The sequence below is a fragment of the Macadamia integrifolia genome, chromosome 4 (assembly GCF_013358625.1).
Source record: "Macadamia integrifolia cultivar HAES 741 chromosome 4, SCU_Mint_v3, whole genome shotgun sequence".
Lineage (NCBI taxonomy): Eukaryota > Viridiplantae > Streptophyta > Magnoliopsida > Proteales > Proteaceae > Macadamia > Macadamia integrifolia.
Window position 1 is genome coordinate 26,450,358 of NC_056560.1, and position 22,517 is coordinate 26,472,874.

A 22,517-nucleotide genomic window follows, 5' to 3' on the forward strand; every position below is an offset into this window, starting at 1 on the left:
GAGAGAGAGAGAAAAAAAAAGGCTATTGTGCCCAGCAAATCTTTCAACTATTTAAACCTAAAAAGAGGCAACCAAACCCTCTCTCCCTTTTGGGCATCCGATGATACTATTGGGGTTTTTAGTAGCATTATGTCTGCAAAAAAAGTTTTGAGAAACAGGTTTATTAAACACCAAAAAATCCATTTTTGTTTTCAGAAACATGAAAAGTCGTTTCTACTGTTTCTAAATACATAAATAACATAAATGTTATCAAACGGTGCCTAAGAACCATGGTAACCATTGTTTGGTTACAAATAGATAAAAAGACGATTTTGCCCCTATATTGTTGTAGGTAACAGAGGTAAATTTAGCTAAAAAAGCGATGGAATGTCAAACCTATGGACCACACAACCTTCCCTTCCCCCTTCTGTCTTCCCACGTCTCAGCCTTTGGACTAGAATTTAAGGATTCTCTTCGAAACCTTAAATTAATAGAAGATAATCTGCAGATGTGGACGTGCTTGAGTCATCAATGCTCCATATAAATCTCTTTTTGTGTTTCTTGTGATAAAATGAGACATGGATTGTGATGCTCCACATTGTATGAGGAAAGGAACAATGGTGTTTTTGATAGAAACAAGTAGTATAGACAGATGAAAGTTTTCAAGATTGTCTATCTACAAATATTCAAGATTGTCTATCTACAAATAGAACTCTTGACATGGAGGAAGATGATTTTCTAAGGTATCTCACTCTCTTTTGTTGATAATAGTGTGGTGGTGTCCCTCATGTTAGGGGACATTGGCTATTTATAGAAAAAAGTAGGCTTAGATCCTCATGTTGTAGTGCATATGATATGTATCTATCAAACCCAATTTAATTTGATTAAATTAATTCTTCTAAATTTAAATCATGTGCTTCTTGTGATTATTTTGATAATGTGCAATTATACACTTTTTATTTATGAACCGAATTTGACACTCTATTTTAGGGTTTTCGTATTGTGTATTTCTCCAATAGAGATTGGTATGAAGATATAAATGCGGAGCACTTAATTGTGTTGAGTATTGATCCATCGAAATTCCCAATTTGGTTTATTGCTATTTCACATACAAGGGGAATTTCTGGTAGTTTTATTTTCCCGTACTTAATAGGCACTTGTTGTCGTGTTTATATTTCATGTCATCATTTTGTTCCGATGTTACATTGATGTCTACCTATAGGATTGACTACTACACACATGATATTCATTGTGTGGGGTATATATGTGAACGGGATGATTCTCAATAGTGTTTCCCCACCTTGAAAGGGTGAACATCTAAACGTGTGAATTGTTAGACTATGATTGATTAGTAATACTATATATAATAATATTATTTGAAAATAAACTCAAATATTTTCATCGATTATGGTTCTCTACACTTCTTGATTAATTTACTATGCACTTGCTCTGTGATGGAATTTTTTATTCTATAAGTGTAAGCATGCATAGTAAAATGTAATGAAAATATTTACATTATGGTTTTCAGGTTATACCATTAGTAGCGTTTTTCTTATATGCAATTGAAAACAATTTGATCCTAACCAAAAAATAAAAAAATAATAAAATAAAAGAGAACAACTCTTAATGGTCACCTTTAAATTACACCATATGGTTGAATAATACCGTCAATCTCTTGGAACCTTTAAGTTGGGTTTGTATAAAAGACAAGACTTAGCCTAAAACTAATTGCTCATAGTACTTGTGTATTTTTTTTATTTTTTTAATTAAACTTTAGAGCAAATGAAATATTTTCAGTCTTATTTTATCTTCAACAACAAAGAATAAAAGAGGTTTTTGGACTTAAAGGAAATAAGTAGACGAAGATCAAGAACACGTGTCGCAATCCTCTGAAGGAACATGCAACTTGTGTATTCTAAGTAACCCTAATCCTCGTTCTTGTGTTTTATGCATGTATGTTCATTAGGATCAAATATTCTAAATTTTGTTTTCCTAATAATATGATATCAGATGCACTTCTGTCGCCACTTTCGAGCTAGTGAAAGTACAATTATCACCATATGAAAACATTTAAGGTTTTCATGTGATGTATCAAAAATCCCTTGGAGCTAAGCATGAGTGATAAAGAGTATTACCTTCCAAAATAATGGGTATTGATGAGAAGTGCAATATGTTGGATTGTATCCCAACCTTCAAACTACATCAATCACAAGATGTGGGCCAATTTACAAAATTCCCCTAAAGTGGAAGTGCTACAAAATGTGGGTTAAGTTACAAATCTCTCTTCTTTTTGCTCATATAAAAAGAAAAAGCATCAATGTAGCTCATACTTTAGCAAAACATGCTAGAATTAGACAATTGTTGGGAGATGTTAGTAACTTTATTGTTGATTCTTATTTCGACTAGTCTTATTAATAAATTTTCATTCCATTAAAAAAAAAATCATTTGCCCCCAAGAACATTAATCCAACTACAATTTGATGCAATTAATTCATGTTTATTTTTCATATTCACCCATCCAAATAATAGATAATCTAGGAGTAGGTCAATGTGTGGAAATATGTAACCCAAACAAGAAGACAAGCCTCAAGTAGAGTTGTAGATTTACTTGGCTTGTTTTCAATTTTTTTATTTTTATTTTTTAAGTTGATTTATCTATTTTGATTGGATGGTTCGTGTTATGCCTATATGGAAGCTTTTCCTCATTGTGATGTTTGGATAATAAAAAATGTTGTCAAGTTGTGTAGTGTATGTTAGGGTTTCTTTGTGTTTCTCTTTTTCTTCTTATGAAATAACATATCTATCCCTATTGGGGTGGAGGGGATGAGAGAAATAGACACATAGAAGTGTTAGTATATGTATGCAGTCGGCATGAACTCAATACAATTTCAGTGTCTACCAGAAAAAATAAAAATAAATACAACTTCAATGCAATAAAAAGGGACCAAGTTTTTCCACACACATGAATCCATTGACTAATGGTGTCCATAAGATATCGGAAAACTATGGGGGTATTATTGATTGTGTTATATAGGGCTCTGTTTGTTTGACGAATAAAAAGAGGCGAAAAACTTGTTAAAGTAGGTTCCATATGTTGTGGGTTGGGTTGGCAACAAAAGGGAAGAAAATGAAAATATAAAAAATTCTTTTTAGTGGAGTGAGATTGGTGGAAGAGAGAGGGATGGTGGTGGGGTGATATTCTACAAAAGAGTAGAAATAAGGGATACATATCCTCTCCAACCCTTTCACTAGGGGAGATATGCATGCACGTCAAGGCCCTCACAACCATTGGAGGCACGTTGGAGGGTTTGAGAGGATTTTGTTTTTGGTAACGATTTGGAGAGGATTCACATAAATGAGAGGAGAAAAGAGAGACACAAAATGAACTATTTAATGGACAGTGCCAAATTGGTAAGACTTTGAAAATGAGTTGGGTGGGAAAAAAGTGGAGTATTACATTATTAGATAATAATAAATACATTTAATGATGTGTGGTAAGTTTATCCACATAATTAAAACTCATATTCGTGATAGTTTATGGGAAACAAGTATAAGTTTTTCATCAATTTTTTTCCATCAAACACATAGGGCCGGAAGGAGTAAAACATTTATAATCGTTGATGGATATACATCTCTTGCACCAACAATGCATGTAAACTTTATTTTATAAATTTTAAAGGGAATGAACGTTCTCTAACTCTGAAATGCGTCTCGACATAAAGGACAGCGAATAAAGATCATCTCTCACACCAACAACTCTCCAACAATTCATTTAAGGGCAAGGAAGGCTTGGACACACATCCCTAATTATTGATAGGTGTAGGGAGAGTTAGAGGGTCAAGATGTCGAAGAGGAGTCATATCCGTGAATTGACAACCCCCTCCCCTCTGAAACCCAAAACTCAAAACCCAACTCTTGTTGATGCCCATATGCCTTATTGGCCCGTGTTGGCACCGGCCACGTGACTTTGTGTAAAAATACACTTTTGCCCTTTTCGTGTAAACAAGCCAACAAGGGATTTAACACCAAAAAGAAAAAAAGGAAAAAAGGAAAAAAGAAAAAAAGAAAAAAAGAAAAAAAGAAGAAAAGAAAAAAAGAAAAGGGCAAAAAAAAAAAAAAAGGTAAACAAGGGAAAAGTCCTAAAAGATAAACAGTGGTAACCAACCGGTTTCCACTTTGATCAAAACCCCTTCCGTCAAAACCAGAGATCGAAAGATCGAAAACCCTTCTCCCGATGAAATAATCCGTCTCTTCAAGATTAAATCTACAAAACTATCTAGAAGTCTCGAATCAAATTGACGACGGAGATCTGGGCAAGGCGTAAAATTTTGGAGGCTTAAGATTTGAGAAGGCGGCTAAACATTTGAAATTCAACCACTGACGCGATTAGGAGAATTTTTTTAGAGGCACAGAACAACAAGCAACGTCTGGGTTGTTGGTTCTCTGAAATTTTCAATTCTACATTGCGGAGAGAAGAAAACCTTCTTCATCATTCTTGATTCATGCGACAGGTACGCCTCTCTCTCTCCCTCTCTCACAGTTCCGGAAATACCAACAGCGTCTGTGGCCATTCTCTGTTTTCTTGAATTCCTTTACTAATAGGTAGTTAGGTACTATCCGTATATGGTTTATTACAATAATCTCCATATCAGAAATACACTACTATCTGTATAGGTTTTATTCTCTTTCAGGAATACTCTTTTTTTTTTCCCCCCTTTGTGTGTGTGAAGTTTCAGAAATCAGAAACTAGGGTTTCCAGGAGGAAGACCACTCATGGAATTTCTACAACCACTGGTGCCCAATTCTGTGATGCTTCGGAGACGTCCCAGAAACCATATCGTCGATTTGTATCGGTACTGCAAGGAAGTACTCCACCTTTCTCGTCATTGATGGCAATAACTCCTCGTTTGATCAATGGGGTATCCGATAATTAATCACATTGGAACCTGAGTTCATGGAGGGACAAAGCTTTCCCATTACATGGGTTTAAGGATTGGTATCATAGGACAGATTGGTCCCGGATAATGCCAATCAGATCATACTGGCTGGGATAATATGAGAAAAAGATCAACTAATCAAAGAATTAAAAATCCTTTTAAACACGAAGGTTGTAAAATCCCCTGCATAGACTCATGGAATCTCTTATTGATACTATATGGATTGCTACAGCCAGAGATAGAAAAGAAGAAAACACAAATAGATGTTTATTTTTCAAATTTTCTTGCTTATATCTTATTTTTAGGTCTAATATTGCATTTTACCAATGAAGATTTGAATCAAATAGATGCCGTGAAGATAGAGATAGCCTGACATTATACCATTATTAATTGATCATGTATGCGGCACAATGCTTAAAAAACTTGTTTTGCATGTATCATAAGCATATCCATGCGTATCTAGTGTCTTTTAGCGTCTCTCCGATAGTTTTCAAGGCGTCTCTTAAAATCATGACATTGTAGGTGCTTGTGATCGGACGGGTGTGACTTCCCCCATAAGTAATGGGTGGCATAGCTCATTGCAGAAGTCTCCTATTTTTTTGATCTATTTCTTTAGTCTTTAGGGAGAAAAGATAATGCCTTACCAGGCCCTACTACAATGCAAGCAACGGATGAGCCCAATTATGAGTCAAGCGCGTGCCAGAACCAAACTGAAAACTACAGACTGCGCATGTTAGCGCAACAGTTGTCTGGAAACCCAGTGGCATAAGCCCAATGATCTTACACAAATGAGGTTTTAATGTATATGTTTTTGTTTTTGGCTGCCGATAAAAAGAGTGGAAGAACATAATTAGGTGCCTGATAAATATTCAGGTTGGCACTTCGAGCCCCGATTAATATATATATATATATATATATTTGTGTGTGTGTGATGATTTTTACCTTGTTGGTGTTAAGCTCAAATATTATATCAAGGTGTAGATACCCTTTTGTGATTAGGGTTAATAATTGCTATGCTGTGGGTGGTGTCGTAGTGATGCGAATAAAGAAATAAGTGAATGCCTTTTCATTGGAAACTAAAGGATAACGAACAATATGACACATTTTTTTTGGTTAAACAGGGGGTTACGTGACCAACATGGTGTTCTGAGACTTCATTTCTTTCACGAGAGTGTGGTTGAGTGCTGTTTGTATTTTTTGCATTTTTTTTTCCAGCTGATTGTATTGGATGGCATTTGTTTAGTAGCCTTGGTGGTTTAATCCAAAATGCATTCTTTTTCTTTTTCAATAAAGAATTGTTATTCTTATATAAAACAAGACAAGAGATAAATAAACTAGAGCACTTTTTATTGAGAAATTTTTACCAAATTTAGTTTTTTTTTTTTTCCTGCAAAGCTACAGTCATTGTGCTTATATTTGACTATCTTTTCTTTTCTTTCAAAGAGTTAGGTACTTGCTTTTGGTAACGAAAGAGTTTCAATTGGTTTAGGGTCCAATCGACATATTTTTTCTTACTATGCTTTAGAAATATGGGTCTGCTTAAGGTTGCAATTGAAGGAATGGTAGTCCCTTAATATTTTTTGTCTGTACCAGTTGCAAGGATGTAAGTATTATTGTACATGCATATGTGTAGTTGGTAAGTGTGGACTATGAATGAGTCTTTCAGTTGCACAGGAAGGGAAGTGGCTTCGACAGGTTTGGGCTACTTATGGAGTTATGGTTGTCCCAATTGAGCATCCTGATTTGATTGGCCTGCGTTTGAATAGGATGGTGTCGATGTATACCAGTCTCTGGTTGAGGAAGTGCTTGTCATCTGGCCTTATTATTTTCTCATTTGAGGATGACATCCCTAAAGTTATGGGGTTTAGCAGCAGTGGGTAGTGCCAAGAATACTGGGCCTGGTGAGCCTTATGAGGAGGAGGGGAATGCTGACTATGAGCTGGAGAAGGATTTTAGGGAAAGCTCTTAGTTGAAGAATTGGTGGCAGGGCCTTTGCAGTGAGCTAGAAATTTGGTTCGTCTTCCAGGGGTGGAGTGTTGGGACAATTTCTGAAAGAGGATGGAGATAAGAGTTGTTGGGATTTGGGAAGGACCAAACAAATGTGTTGTCAAGGACAGGAAATTGCCCGTGGGCATGGAATTCTTCTTAGGTTGGGCCTCTTTGTTGTTTCTCCTTCTTCTTTTCTTGTTGTCCTTTGGGTCTTTTTAGATGTTGGGTGTTGGGGACCTGGCATTTGTTGTTGTCTGGATCTAGGCCCTTGTTGGGTTGTTCAGGTTGGAGGAGGGGCTTTTGTGTTGTAGTTTGCCGCAGCCCGCTTACCTTTTTGTCTTCTCTCCTGTTTCTTTTTTGACCTCCAAGCTGGCTAATTTGTTGCCAACCCACCCCCAGCCCACTTCCTCTCTAATAGATTCTCTTTAGGGCTATTTATTTTTGCTTTCACTTCTCTTTTTGGCTCCATCTTTGATTTTAACCCCCCCCCTTTTTTTTTTTTTAATTCTGCTTCAGGAGGCTTTCTATTGTCAATTCATCTGCTAATTCACAGGAATGCACTTACGACCAATTTGTCATTTCTTTGAAAACATGCTCGAGGAAGTGAATAGATGATTTAGTGACTTCATCTGGGAATGCAACAACCAACATATTCATAATACTAATTCAGGTGAAAATGTTGATACCAAGTTCTCTTCCTAATTCAACTGAAGCAGCTTTATCTTTTGTATCTGACCATGGGAAACCAGACTTATTATGTGATTGGCTGCCCGGTGCTGAAACTTGGCAGAAGTGTCTACAATGTGAGGGACATCATCTGGATGCATGCAGAAGATCTGTTTCAACAAAGGAGAAAAAAGAGAGTGCTGATGATTCCTATTCTTTAATTGAACCAAGAACCTGTTCCAAGATATTAACTGTGAGCACCATGTGTGCAAGTTCTGTGCCAAATTTGGTGTACAAGCGAAGGAATCTACAGAATAAATCTGTTGCAATTTTTACCACTCAGTCAGGGTCAAACACTAAACCTACAGGTGTTTGTCTTTCCTCTGTAAGTTCTGAGGGGCCTTCACCACCAGCAGAGAAGGAGCATGTTGGTTCTCAGATCAACACCGGAATTGGTGCTGTCAAAGATTCTGTTATACCTGCAGATTTATGCAATGGGGAACTTGTTGGTGGAGATGCTTCAACTTGCCAGCAGCTTTGTAAAAGGATTGACTACAATTGTGGTTTTGATGTTAATTCCAAGGCCGAGTTTGTTGTTCCGGTTGGAGAAGAGCCTGGGGTTGATGAAGCACCCTGCAATAGTGTATGCAAATGTGCTTTAGAGTACTACAGCGTAAATGATAGTTGCTCATCATCAAAATCAAATACGGATCTTGGATCAGCTTCTCCAAAGATTGAAGTGGACGATATTGGGGAATGCTCCTCTTCTGATATTCTAAGCAGGGAAGTCCTGGCAGAAGATCAGTTGGAAAAGGAACTATGTATCTCTATTCTCAGAAACCATGGGCTGCTTGAAGGAGGTTTGCCTGTTGCTCCTTGTGCCGCTGTTGAAGTCTTGGGTGTCAGTAATGATGGAAACTGTTCTCAGCCATGCAAAGTATGCGGTTTTTCACAAAATCCACAAAATATGCTAATTTGTGATCATTGTGAAGAGGCGTTTCATGTATCTTGCTTGAATCCCAAGGTAAAAAAGCCACCAGTTGATGACTGGTTTTGTCAACCATGTTTAAAAAGAATGCGTAAGCTTGAGAGTGCAGCTAGGAAATCATCTGAATCTCGAAATAGGGCTTCTAAAGGTGATTCAGGGCCTATATCCTTAATGTTGAGAGACATGGAGCCATATAGATCTGGTGTTCGGGCTGGTAAAGGTTATCAAGCCGATGTTCCTGACTGGACTGGTCCAGTATCCAAGTATGTTCTCTCTCTCTCTCTGAGAAGTAATGATTTTATTCCTAGAATGTTGTTTCAAGGGTGTTGATATTCTTCTTTACACTTTTAAATTAGTGTTATTCTAATGAATGTGGATTGCATGTGTTCGATTTGAAGGTAAATGTAGCGCAGAAAACTATATCTAATGTGAAGAATATTATAATGTATATCTGTTGGAAGTGTGAAACAGGTTTACCTTGATCTATCATGGATTGTTGATATGCATGTCAGACTGTCAATTGAGATAATGTTGTTACCATCAAAATTTTTGGAGTATGGTGATTTATCTTTGTTCATTCTCTTTTTACTGGGGGAGTTTAAAGAAAATTATATTCTGGTGGTACTCTTAGAATTTCGCATTACTGAATTTGGCAACTTTGTTAGTTTAGTTCTTAGATTCTCCATGCAACTTATTTCTAACATGTCATTTTTTACTTTCTTGATTAGTGAAAAAGAATTGGGATGGGAGATAAAATATTGCTACACAACCCAGCAGAAAAGGGAAAAGAGACAATTTTGATCAACTAGATAGGGATTGATGAACGTCAACTTAAAATGTGCTGACAAGTAACAACATGCTAGAAACAGCTATATTTTTATGTGCATCTCTGGTTTATATGATTTTGTTTTGTTATATAGTTTACTATTTATTTTATGCATTGTTGCTATGGAGTCTAGGAGACCAAAGGTGTTGGAGAGGGGCCTGGACGCAAGTTGACGCCAACAAGGTGCCTATGCACTCGCCTAGGCATCCAAGGTGCCTGGATGCCTAGGGGATGTCTTTACAACTAACGATTCCATGAGTGTGGCATAAATTAAGTGTACAAAGAGTCAAATATAAGTTTCTAGGGGAACTAGACTGAAGCTCAACTAGAAGATTTCTTAAACCATAAGTTGGAGTAATCTTATTTTTATTAGATCATAGTACTTGAGTACAAAAAAGTCAGTTATCCTTCTGTGGTAGGCATTGCTGGAGTTTAAAAGAAAGTAGAGCGGATGAAAATACTATTAAACCAGACACAAGCTTCTTATTGCTTACTGCTCTGTTTTATCGCTGTTGGGAGCTGCAAGTTGCTTTTTGCTAAACAGCAGTTCATTGATTTTTATAGAGAACAAAGTAGAATATATTAGTGCAACAATAACAACAAGACCTTGAGGGGAACCACTCCATACTCATGTGATGTTTCTGAGTACAATGACTGAATTAGATACCAGATATTTTAGGTCCTACTCTACAGTTGGAGTGTGGACTGACATATTATAGAGGTATTCATCCCAAAACATAATCTTGGGTGAACCACCCATTGCACTGCCAAATAGTCACCCACTCCCTTAGTGCTTCTCAGCATCTATTGGAACCGCGTACGCCTAATATAATTGGTATAGTTCCATGTTTTCTCCACTGAATACTCCACTCATCTAATAACATTGGCTGCAATTAGTCTGATATCAACTAATTATCTTCCTTGGTGCGTCATGCTGTTGTCGGAGGCTCGGAGCTAATATTTCACTTTCATGGGCAATGCCAATATTTTGGTGATGTAAGGATGAATTGTGCCCAACAAGGAGGATGTTGGAGAGGCTTTGGTTGATTGAGTAAATTGCGGGGGAGGTTCAATACCTTCATTCATCCATGAGTCGTGGCAATAATTTGATGATGGAAGGATGGATCATTGATGTAGCAGCACTCCGATGGATCGACCCAAACCCGCTCCAAAACCCGGAACAAGACCCAGATCCAATTTGGGTTCCGGAATATTAGAATATGCTAAGATTTTATTTTATTTGAGAATATTTATTTTCTTTTATTTTATGTTATTTTAGGGCAGCTATTAGGTAAGTAGAAATTTTTAATTGAGTTTTATTGTGTTTCTATTTTACTAGACTTTAGTTTATGAAGTAATTGGGATTTTCTATTTGAGATTTTATTTTGATTTAATATAAGTAATGCATGTAACCAAGGAATTAATCAGTTGATGAATAAAGAAAAGTGTGATTGTGAAACTCCCCCCTCTGCGTGGCTGTCTTCTTCCTCCCTTCTTCTTCTCTTACCTGAGATCTCATTTTTCTCTCTCCTCTCCCCTTCTCTGTGAGAAAACCCCCTTCTTCCCTCTTGGTGCGATCACCCTTCCTGCCCCCCTTTCTTCCCTGCAGTCTCTCTCTACCTCGTTATCTTCTCTTTACTTCTCTTCTTTCCTCGTTTCTGGTTTATTCTCCCATCCTCTGTTTCTGGACAGTAACATCAGTCACAAAAGGAAAGCTTGCTGAACCTGTGAATGTTACCGATTGGTTCCGAGCTTTGAGTTGAAGGTAGCCCTTCCCCGGGCGACCAAACCGTTAGAGATTTTGCCATAATACCGTCCCTGTTGAGAGAAATAAAAACTGCAACTAAGGATAACTACAGGTACCGCCCAGGTGGTTTCAGAGGGTTAAATCTCCCTGGGTTGCTGATTATTGGATCTATTAAAGCATGCATACGGTAGGGCTTTGGAGTAGGAGCCTACACCTGAAATCTCAAGTCCAGCAGGCCAAAGGTGAGGGAGTTCTTCCTATCGAAGTGCTGGTTCTCCGCCTCCCCCATGGTTGAAACTTACAAGGTTGAAGACAACCCTCTCTATCCCACGATTCTTGGTCTTTGTGTTTATTCCTTGCAATTCCCATTATACCCCTCAAACCCCTTGACTTTTGTCCTTTAGTATTTGGTCTTTTGTGTAAAAGTCCCTCTTTTGTTTTACCTCCATATTAATGCCCCTTCCATTCCACCTTTATTTACTACTTATCCATGCCCAATAATTGCTTCCAAGACTACCCCTGGTCAATAATGCATAAACCCCTCCATATCCTTATCACTTTAAGTTACATTTAATGAATCGAAAATTCTGTTTTACTTACAGGATTGCCACTTGATTCTATTCATCATCATATTTACTGTTTTGCCCCTGACCTTAGACCTAAATTCCTTAAATATTTTAAGTGGGCCCACACCCATCCTAGTTGGATCCTTTGGGGCCCACCGGCCCCCCATTAATCATGCTCAGCAAAGGGGAGGGGGATGTTGGAGCTGCTATGGTTTGAGTGGCTCTTGTGGGAGGTTCAAAACCTTGAGAGAAGAGTATGTGCTGAACCCTAATGCAGTAATTGGGAGCTCACTTTGATGTTTCCTCGGATTCTTCAGAAAGAATGGACTAAAGATGATTAGTGAGGTTTTGTTTTTGTCCATTATAGGAAGTATGGACCCATGCACTTTAATTTCCAATACCTTGAGAATACTGCATGTGGAAAGAAGGTGAAGATTACCATGGAAAGAACCCATCTTTGATGAGTATAATGACTAGGAAAGAAAAACTTAACTTCTGGATCTAGTGATGGTAGAGGTGGATATAGTATAGGCACGAAAGGCAGAAATTCCAAACCATCTGAAGAAAGAGATATGGAGTGGCAAATTCCAACTACTGTTGCAATGTTGCTTTACGATGTCTTTACTTCAGTGTAACTCCATGGTATGTATGTGATTAGCAGCATTTTTATCTTTATGGCTTGCTAGGCATCAGCTGTAGGCCTTTCTAAGGGGATCTCTGGCATCCTCATGCAGAATGATTGGCACACTCTTTTTTATGCCCCATACTTCATCTCATAACTATAGGGTGAAAGAAAGAGAGAGGTAGACTATCAGTGATATATGATTCCAATGGATATGTGTGGTCTATGAATCATCTCATACAAAGCAGTATAATAAAGCATCAATTCAATACTCATTCGTCCATAACTATAGGTAGATGAATCTGGTTCATAGGTGGGGAAAGAATAAATAAAGAGACTTCCGAGCCAATAAAGACTGGTTCATTCTAATATAATGTTGTTGTTGTAGATTGACTCAGGAACAAATTTCATAAGGAGCTCCAATGTGAAGTTTAGGTCTAGTCATTGATCGAAAAGCAATGGGAACGACGAAACCCACATCAGACATTTTTATGTTTAGCTTTGTGGGTGCCCACCAGTTTCCTGAGGTCATTTTGGATTGGCTAAAGTATTAGGGAGTAGGAGAGAAAAACAGTTGAAGTCTATTTCTATCCAAGGGTGAATGGTAGCTTTTCTGGGGAAGCTCATCTTTATTTACTTGCATTCATTTGGTTAGAGGTAGTAATGGGATTCTAGTGGGCGAGCCTGTGGCACAACGGTTAAGTTGCACTATTGCAACATGTCGGTCACAGGTTTAAAACTTGGAAACAGCATCTTCTGCAAAGCAGGGGGTAAGGCTGTGTACACTTGCCCCTTCCAGACCCTGCAGTAGCGGGAGCCTTGTGCACTGACTTGCTCTTTTTTATTTTTTTATCTTTTTGTAATGGGATTCTAACCACCTAAGTGTGTTACGGTTAAGAAAACCTTAAGAGTTTAAGAGAATTTTAATGAACTCTGCAATTACAGATCTGATTGGGCAGAGTTCCAAGGCCTGTTTAAGATGAATGAATGATCCTCCAAAGTTAGGTCTGGATCTGATGGACAGATGAGTTATGGAGCAATCCTGCTGGTCTAGGAAAACTAAAGAATTGCAGAACCTGCAGGACAGGTTTTAGGGCTTCAAATCAGATTCCAAGTTAGGGCAACAAACAGTATTGATGAGTAACAGAAACCAGAATCAGGAATAGCAATTCGGATTCAGAAAACTAGAACTTTAAGAAACAGAATAGCAGTAGGAATTTTGAAAATCGATGGAAAATTTTTGCTTTTGAACATAGGACTGTAAACTAGAGCAGTATAAACAGAACTAGAAATCAGAATATTATACGTTATACTGAAGATTTTACAAGGGAGAATTCCACCTAACAGAATAATGATTCAGCATAGCAGAACAGAAGTTAAGAAAGCAAAGAAATTACTAGCCGCAGGGTAGAGAATACTTCAGAAACTGACCTGAATCGATGAGGAGAGAGAGAACCAATTTAGAAATTCCACCTGAAGTGCAGACTTGGAATCCCATGAAGGCCCGTCTTGGAATCCACTTGGCTTCTACTGAATCTTAGCAGGATAGGGTCTAAAGCCATAAAGCCAGCAAGCAGAAAACTTCTTGTTCAATCTGAAAATCATGGGGAGGGCCTAGCCCTTACTGTTTAGTCTTTATTTGTAGAAAATAGATGGAGTCCAGTTTGATTCCACTAGGGAGAGCTGGAACCAATCATGAACAAAAAATAAAGGAAGAAAACAAAACAGATTAGGAAACTCCTCCCAATTGCAGGCTGACAGAAGAAAGTCCTAAACTGACTAGTTCTCTTAACAAAATAAAGAGAACAAACTCCAAACAGGTCCAGAATTTACAGTTTCCATTCCAGCCTTAATAAAGAAACATAGTTGTAATGAAATATAATCAGCCTAAACAGTGCCCGTGATTCTAGTGTTTTATGGAGAACCAGAACTCCGAGCTTATGAACCTGAGAACTGGTCCAAACCAGAACCACAAACTATGTTCCTGGTCTGCTTTTCTTCCTGCGATGGTACTTGACTACTTGAGCTATGTGATTTTGGATGGGAGATATGTTAAATGTTATCAGATGGATCTAGAGAGGGAATGTTGGCCTATGGACACTTTCTCACCACATCAAACATGTGTATTCCTTGGATTTTTTTCATTAATGCGTTATTTAGTGGATGGTACGTTCCATCGATCAAAAGCCCCTAACTGCTTCGGTTTGCGCATGTGAAGATTTTGTGGCCTTGGCTGCTTGTTTAAATTGTTTGTAATGTTTTGGGTACCTTTGTATTATGTATAGGAATGGTACTTCCTTTATCTATCTACATACGTAATCTTAATTCTTATGCGTAACAACAATGACAAGGTTTCTATATCATTTGATGGTGCATCTAACTTAAATATGGGGAAATAAAGTCCCCTATAAGGAAGCTTCCATTACTAGCCATGGAATTTTTTTAAGGTTATAATCTTCTTCTCTTTATGATCTATGATCTTTACAAATGTGGTTTATTATATTTGTAACTCTGCTCCCAAGGAAAAGCATTTCCTTGTTAGAAAGAGGGTTGTTGGTTTCGGTGCTGGAATTGTAATGGAAGAGTTGTGGTTAGATGTCAAAAGAAGGTTTTTTCATTCCTTACTCGAATTTTGTCCCGGGTGAAAGTTAAATCCCCCCCCCCCCCCCCCCTAAATAAATAAATAAAAAGAGTCCAATATTTTTTTCTTCTAAATACTCAACAATGGGACTCAACCTTATCCCAACTAAATGGCGTCGGCTACATGGATCCTTACCCTCCAATTAGCTCTATTCAATATTGGTTTCTTATACATAATCAAGCTGCAATTAATTTGAACTGAGACATACCCAGTATTAAAACCGAATTGATTTGAACTCAATCATTTCAACCTTCTCCAGCTTGGGATTGATGGAAATGAGGAATCTGTTATAGCTATTCCTTAGACTTCATCATGAAGGATCTGAAACCATTGAGTTTGGGTTGATTGGACACAGAATTGCATCAGACTGGTTACCTAAAATAATTGCAGACTCTCTGCTTGTCTTCCATATTTATGTTTGAGATGTTCCAGTGGTTCACTTGTGCCACTGCCAGGATTTCTGATTTGAGTTTCATCCCCAAGCAATGTCTCTGTAGCGTCATCTAGACTTATAACACCAATGTTATGGATCCACAAAGACACCTGATTTATAGAGAGGATAACTTACGGAACGCTAAAGCCATAGATAACATTCCTGTGGACCTTGGTTTGAAACCAGCCGTTCAATTATGTTGTCACCTTTTTTTCTTTCATCTCATTTTGTTACTTATTATTACTTGGAACTTTGTGAAAATTACTAGCATTTTATATTAAAAATGGGAAAGGGAAAATAAAAAGCTATGAACTATGTATTAACTCACGAAAGCCTCCTAGCTGGATGTGCATGAATTTTAGGTCCAATGCCTGCATCAGCCTTTGTCTTGGTAGCCTAACTGCTACTCTTATATCCATCTTGAGAGTCTTTCTATATGACTATATCTTGATCTGCTGGAGATGCATATGTGAAATGGAACGACAATAAGTGACAGTACTGAAATGATAAATATCCCACTCGATTTTCGTCCAAAAACTTGAGAGAAAAGTTTCACTTGACTGAGAGAATTACCGTTGTTGCTCATACATGGTTCCATGTTGGTCAATATATTTTTCTAAATTCTCCTGTCCAATTTTTGGCAGGTGGGGACTAGGGAGTATCAGATTGACTGTTTTCCATGGATGATCTTATCTTTCTGAGTTTAGTTATGTGTTCTTGATAAAGCATTAATCCCCTCCTTCCCCTTTTTGTTTTTTGGCTTTGTAAAATTTCTATTTGTGAGCATGTATGTTATTGTTTTGCTTTTTTTTTTTTTTTCTGACAATCGGTTCCTTCTGTTCCAGTGATGTTGATTGTTTTGGTGAGCCACAAGAAATAGATCTTGCCGAGTGCATTAGTTCGCATGTAAGTTCTTTCCTTGACTTAATGTAATTATGTTCAATTTCTCTTTTAACCTAGAGATCTAGATATGTAGCAGGGAACTAATTATCAACTTTGGAAATATTAGGTTTGCAACTCAAACAAGCCTACACCCAAGTCCATAGGTAATTGGCTTCAATGCCAAGAGCCTCTATACAATGATGCCGGAGAAGCTATTGAGGGAACTATTTGTGGCAAATGGCGCAGGTAATTGTATATAATGTATGAGCTTAATTTAGATCTCTCCCCACACCTTCAGATCTAACGATCTCCACATAGGTCAATAAAATGCTTTCAGCATTGGTTGTGGTTATCCACAGATTTGGTTATTGTATTTTGCCGCTATATCACACTATCTCTTGGTCATGAGCAATAAAATTCTTTGTTATCCGAAAAAAGAAAAAAGAAAAAGGAAAAAGTTCAGAGGGTACTTAGGTTATATGAAATTTTCTTGCTTAACCAATAAAGTTGGGATCCTGTCAGACAATTTCAATTTGAGGCATATAAATAAGGTATTACTGATTCTTATTAGGTATTTCGAGGAGTGTCAGTTTTCTGGTGGTCCTGTTTTACTTATTGCCGAACCTTAGGATTTCGTGGTTACTTTTCTTTTCTTGATTATATTGTTTTCATAAACTTAATCTTAATCCCATCTTTTTCTTTCTCCTTTGCTCTTTGTGGTTTCTGCTAATGGATACTTTTTCGCAATCCCAAGCATCTGTTGTCTTTTCCCCCTTGCCCCTAACCTTTTCCATTTGCCCTAATATGCTCATACTTTGTTCTTAAGTCATGATGTGTAATGGCTTGAGGCACACCCATTTCTCCTTTGTGCTTTGCACCTGGTGGCTGGAATAAGGCACATGTCTTTTTTAAAGTCTGTTTTATTCTAGCAAGCCCTAGTGTAAGTTTTGTTTTCATGATGATTGCAGCCCTTGGGGCATTCTCCACCTGAATAAAGACTGCTTATAATTTTGTAAATTGATAGGCACAGGGGTTGGCTTTAGAATATTGCATAATACATAGGTTTTTTCTTCCAAATTGGTTATGCGATTTTTAATGAATTTCCTATAGTTTTGACAGTTTTGTACTAGAAGGTGGTGATTTGTCATACTATGCCAATTGTTATAGGCTATTTCACATTACCATGCCAATCATACATTGTTCCTTGGTCTTTTAAGTTTATGAATTGCAGCTCACTTCAGTCTTGTGCATTGGGTGCGCTAGGTAGCCACAACACCTTATTGTGCCTCACCCCTTAATAGCTTTGTCCACATATTGTACATCTGACCTGAACTTGCAACTTTCTCCTTCTGAAACCTGAGTAACCATTCATGCTCAGCTAATATGTTGTTTCCTTAATCCCTTTATATTGATATGTTTATTTTATCTGGTTATCCTTAAAGGCCATCCACAACATACCTTCCTCAAGGTGTGGATTCTGAACTTAAAATACCTAGGTTGTCCATCAATTAGGTAACACTGAAACGGAATTAAACTTCATGTATTGTTCTGATTTTTCTAGAATTGAGTCCCCAATAGTTTAAAAGATGGGATCATTACTAATAACATATATGGTTAAAGAACTGACTACTTTATGTTTTGATCTTGAAATCTATGAACCTACCAATCTACCATATGATCTAGAAGCAATGGAAAGTGGAAGTTTTGGTATCATCTGCATAAATTTCAAAGGCTTGAGAAATGCAAGATAGAATAAATGAGGGAGCCCAGAGGGTTATTTGTAGGAAGCAGCCACTTTCTGGTTCTTGTTGAATATGAGAAACGTATCAGGTCAGTTTGATGTGAACAGTACTATATTTGTTTCAAGTTCTCCAAATTGAAGTCCACCATCCGTTGAGTTATCAAAGCTGCTGATCAAGCCACATTCGATGTCAATAAAAACATTTATACCGTCAATCAACCAATTTTCACCAAGTACAGCAATTAAAAACTAATGAAGCTACAACAAGACTAGCAATCCTGTGCAGTTACGCATTTAGAAAAGCTTGGAAGGGTTAATCCACAAAGTAATGCAAGTAATTATGAGGAATGTAGTCTAATATAAATGAAATTCCCTGGATGCATTTTCTGATAAAGGGGTCAAACAAGGAAAGTGGTACTTTGAGGGAGACACCAATACGACGTGGAATGAGATGATGGCCTGTATTAAGAAGGTTGATAAAGAAGCTCTAGGGATGCAAAGGGTATTCATTAGGCATTTAGGCCCCTAGAGAGACTTGGTGGGATGATGTGGCCTAGGCAGTATGCAGCCATTAAGACTAAAAAAATCTAGTTTTAAGACATGACAAAGGACTAAAGAGGTAGAAGATAGAAAAAGGTTTCATGTTGTTAGAAACGAAGCTAAGAAGGTTGTGGGGATAACAAGGGTGAAGAAATATGAAGAACTGTTTGATAATCTGAACACAAAGGAAGGGAAAAAAGTTGTCTATAAAATGGCTAAAACAAAAGAAAGGAAGAGTAGAGATTTCAACCATGTGAGATGTATTAAAAGTGATGATGGTAGAGTGTTAGTAAATGATGAGGACATGATGAAGAGATGAGAAAAGTTTTTTTATGTCCTACTAAATGGAAAAATTTCGAATGAGTGTGGTCAGGAAGACTGCATTACTCATCAAGATACCATACACCATAGGATATATACGAAAGGTTAGAGTGACTGAAGTTGAAGAAGCTGTAAGAAAGATGAAAGTAGACAAGATACTAGGACCTAATTAGCCCCCAATAGAAGTGTGGAAGAGCCTGTGATTATGGAGGGTATCTTGATTAACCAATCTTCATAACAAGAATATGAGCAAAAGGAAAATGCTTGATGTTGGAAGAGAAGCACTGTAGTCTCAATCTACAAAAATAAAGGTGATATTCAGAGCTGCAATAACCATAGAGGCATAAACTAATGAGTCATATTATGAAATTGTGGGAGGAGGTTATTAAAGCCCGCCTGAGAAGAGAAACCAATATCTCGGAGAATCAATTTGGTTTTGTGCCAGGTAGATCCACAACATAAGCAATTTACTTTACTCAGGAGGTCATGGAAAGATTTAGAGCCTCCAAGAAAGATCTCCATATAGTCCTTAACTTGTTATTGATCTTAAAAAAGAAGCTATAACAGAGTCCTAGGATAGTTAATTTGGCATATATTAAAGAGAAGGGTGTCAAGGAAATATGTGGATAGGATTAAAGATCTGTATGAGGGTGTAGTGATTAGTGTGAGAACCATGGGAGGTCAAGGCAGTGAACTCCCAATTACATTTGGCTACATCAAGGGTCAACTTTAAGCCCTTATTTGTTTGCGCTTTTCTTGGATGATTTAACCAGGAACATTTAAGATGGGGTCCCATGGTGTGTGCTCTTTGCTGATGATATTGTTTTGGTGGATGAGACAAAAGCAAGGATTAATGGTAAGTTGGAGTTGTGGAGATCAACCTTGTAATCAAGAGGTTTTAAGATAAGTAGATCAAAGACAGAGTATAAGGTGTGTAACTTTAGTCACACTATAATGGATAACGATATAATACAAATTGAGGGGAAAGAGATATCACAAAGTGATTATGTTAGATATCTAGGGTCAACCATGAATAAAGAAGGTGACATAGAGGATGGTGTTTCATAGAGAGTTAAAGTGGGATGGATGAAGTGGAGAGGTGTATCCAGAGTGTTGTGTGACTGACGCATTAGTTTAAAGCTTGAAGGGAGTCGTACGACCAACTATGATGAGTGGGGCAGAATGTTGAGCGGTTAAGGAATGTGGCAAAACTAGAAAGGATGAAGTAAAGAATTAATTAGAGTTGATTTCGGAATTGTCCCTATTCATAAAAAGCTCTGAGAAAGTTGTTTGAGGTGGCATGGCTATGTCCAACGGAGACCTTGGGATGCACTGGTATGGAGGAGTGACCTGATTCAGATTGAAGGACCGAAAAGAGCTAGGGGCAGGCCTAAAATGACCATAGGAGAAGTAGTGAGGAAAGTCATGCATAGTTTATGTCTTGTCCTAGGTATGACATTGAATAGAGCTGATTGGAGTGCAAAGATCCATGTAGCCTACCCCATTTAGGTGTTTTTTTCTTCTTCTTCTTGAGTTGTTGCTGTTGTGTTCCTTTCATTTTACTTTTTCTATTCCTATTTTGCCTTTGCATGGATCCACGTAGCTGACCACATTTAGTAGGGATAACTGGATAAGGCTAAGTTGTTGTTTGTAGTCTAATATAAATCTCCACACAAGTGTACAAGAGATCTTGGATTTTGTTTGATTAATATTCCTAGGAAGTGCAAAAGATAGAGGGCGGACCTTGGCACTATGATAAAGTTGCTCCATTGTGACCTAGTGGTTGCGGGTTTGAGTAAGGGAACGACCTCTCTGTGAAGTGTTAGGGGGGGTAAGGCTGTACATATTATAACCCTCCTCAGACCCCATGCACTGGGTATGCCCTTTTTAGGAAGTGCAAAAGAAAATATTTCTCTGGTTAAATTCTTTACAGAATTAAATAACCTTTTAAGGTTATAGTTAAAGACAGATTGGGCTCCTCTCCTGAGCGCCCATCGCCCAGGTCTTGCCCATAGCTACCTGGGCGAGGATCCAACGGTTCTCGATGCCTCGCTTTTCGTGCCTCTAATCAGTGCCTCGTTTGCCGTGCCTCTTTTCAAAGCGTTGGATCTTTGCCTGGACACATGGCGCTCGCCCAAGTAGCTATGGGCCAACTTGGGCGATGGGCGCTTAGGAGAAGAGCCGAATCCGTTAAAGAAGGGATAGCATTTACCTATCCGACTAACTTTTTCCAATCTAATTGACATGGGCCTGGAGGCCTTGGACCAGAAAATATTGTCTGCAATCAGGTTTTGAGTTTGGGCATGACTTCTCTTTGTTGTGGGTTTGACAATTCCAATGGTTTGAGTTGATTGGTAGGACTGGTTTTGGATACTGGTCTACCTTTTCCAGTGGGGTGCTGTCTAGATGGACGTGAATATGGTTTCAAAACGCGCTTATTAAAGGCAAACAAGTTCTAATTTTCTTAAGCTTCTTTTTATTAGTTTACTACTATTTCCTTCCCCCCCCCCCCTTGCAATGATCGTTTATGTTGTTCTATGCAATACTCTTTGCTAGTATAATTTAATATAGGCTTGATATGTGGTAACATTTTAGATGTTTAACACAGGGCTCCACTTTTTGAAGTTCAATCGGATGACTGGGACTGCTCCTGTGCTGTTCGTTGGGATCCTATCCATTCTGACTGTGCTGTTCCGCAAGTGAGACACCTATTCTTAGTCACTCTGATTGTCCATATTCACCAAATTTATTAAGATTTCTCTGGCTTCATCTTTCATGTTATTTAGCTTGGTGAACTTAGTCAAGTTGTGAAACATGCATGTGGCATTCTTGTCCTGCTTGAATGTAGCAAACCCGAACCACAATCTAGTCACATTTCCTACTAAACTTTTGTCAATTGATAGGTTAGGGTTTATTTGTAGCTATTAAAAATTACCAAAAATATAGCTTGATCCGTAGTTGTTAACCCAAGGTGTTGGAAGGCCGCATAAGCGCTTAGGCGACAAGGAGCCCTAGTTTTATTTTTTTATTTTTTAAATTTTAGTTATCAATTATTGTATTATATCTAGTATAGCAATGATATAATTGTGCTTATATTCTACATCAAGAATCAATAAATAAGCCACAAGAAGTAAATCCAGTAAGAATGCAAATTGCAAATAGCAAATATACTAACAAAGTTTGAAAACACTTTCAGAATTCAGACTTCAACCTATTAAACATTTGAAATCAGAACATAGAAGAAGAACGAGAAGAACTTAGAATATATAAACACCGACATTTGAACTATTGAACACAGAACATAGAACATTTGAACAGTGTGGTAGAAAAAAGAGCGAAAAGAAGAACTTACCCGAAATCAAGGGGACGGTGCTGCCGAAAGGAAGATTGTCGCCGGAAAGGGAAGTGTGCCTCCGGTCAGGTGAGGGTAGGGTTTTAGTTTTATCTTTTGTACAGCGGGAATGGAGATAGGAGCAGAGGAAAATGAAGTCGAACTTGTGTTAGGATCTTCTACTTTTTCTTTACATGATTCCATGCTTTTCACCTCCATCAGAACCTGTACATAGACCAATCGATATATCAGAAACAGCATCAATTTTTATACCCAAAAAAACCCTAGCCCCCCCCCCCCCCCCCCCC

General features: G+C 37.8%; 1 protein-coding gene across 8 annotated transcripts in view; it reads left to right on the plus strand.

Annotated features, from left to right (window-relative positions):
• The first annotated feature begins 4,140 nt into the window (after positions 1-4,140).
• The window catches only part of LOC122075495, a 33,560-nt gene continuing 15,183 nt past the window's right edge, over positions 4,141-22,517 (plus strand). The window contains exons 1-6 of one of the 8 annotated variants that reach the window (XM_042640542.1): positions 4,141-4,490; positions 7,422-7,575; positions 7,696-8,822; positions 16,240-16,300; positions 16,404-16,522; positions 21,487-21,577. In XM_042640542.1, coding sequence (XP_042496476.1) covers positions 7,834-8,822; positions 16,240-16,300; positions 16,404-16,522; positions 21,487-21,577 — 1,260 coding nt within the window. In that variant the 5' untranslated portion in view covers positions 4,141-4,490; positions 7,422-7,575; positions 7,696-7,833. Of the gene's footprint in view, positions 4,491-6,590; positions 7,066-7,421; positions 8,823-16,239; positions 16,301-16,403; positions 16,523-21,486; positions 21,578-22,517 lie in introns of those variants that run through there. The other 7 variants (XM_042640543.1, XM_042640544.1, XM_042640546.1 and 4 more) reach the window with 7 other exon arrangements.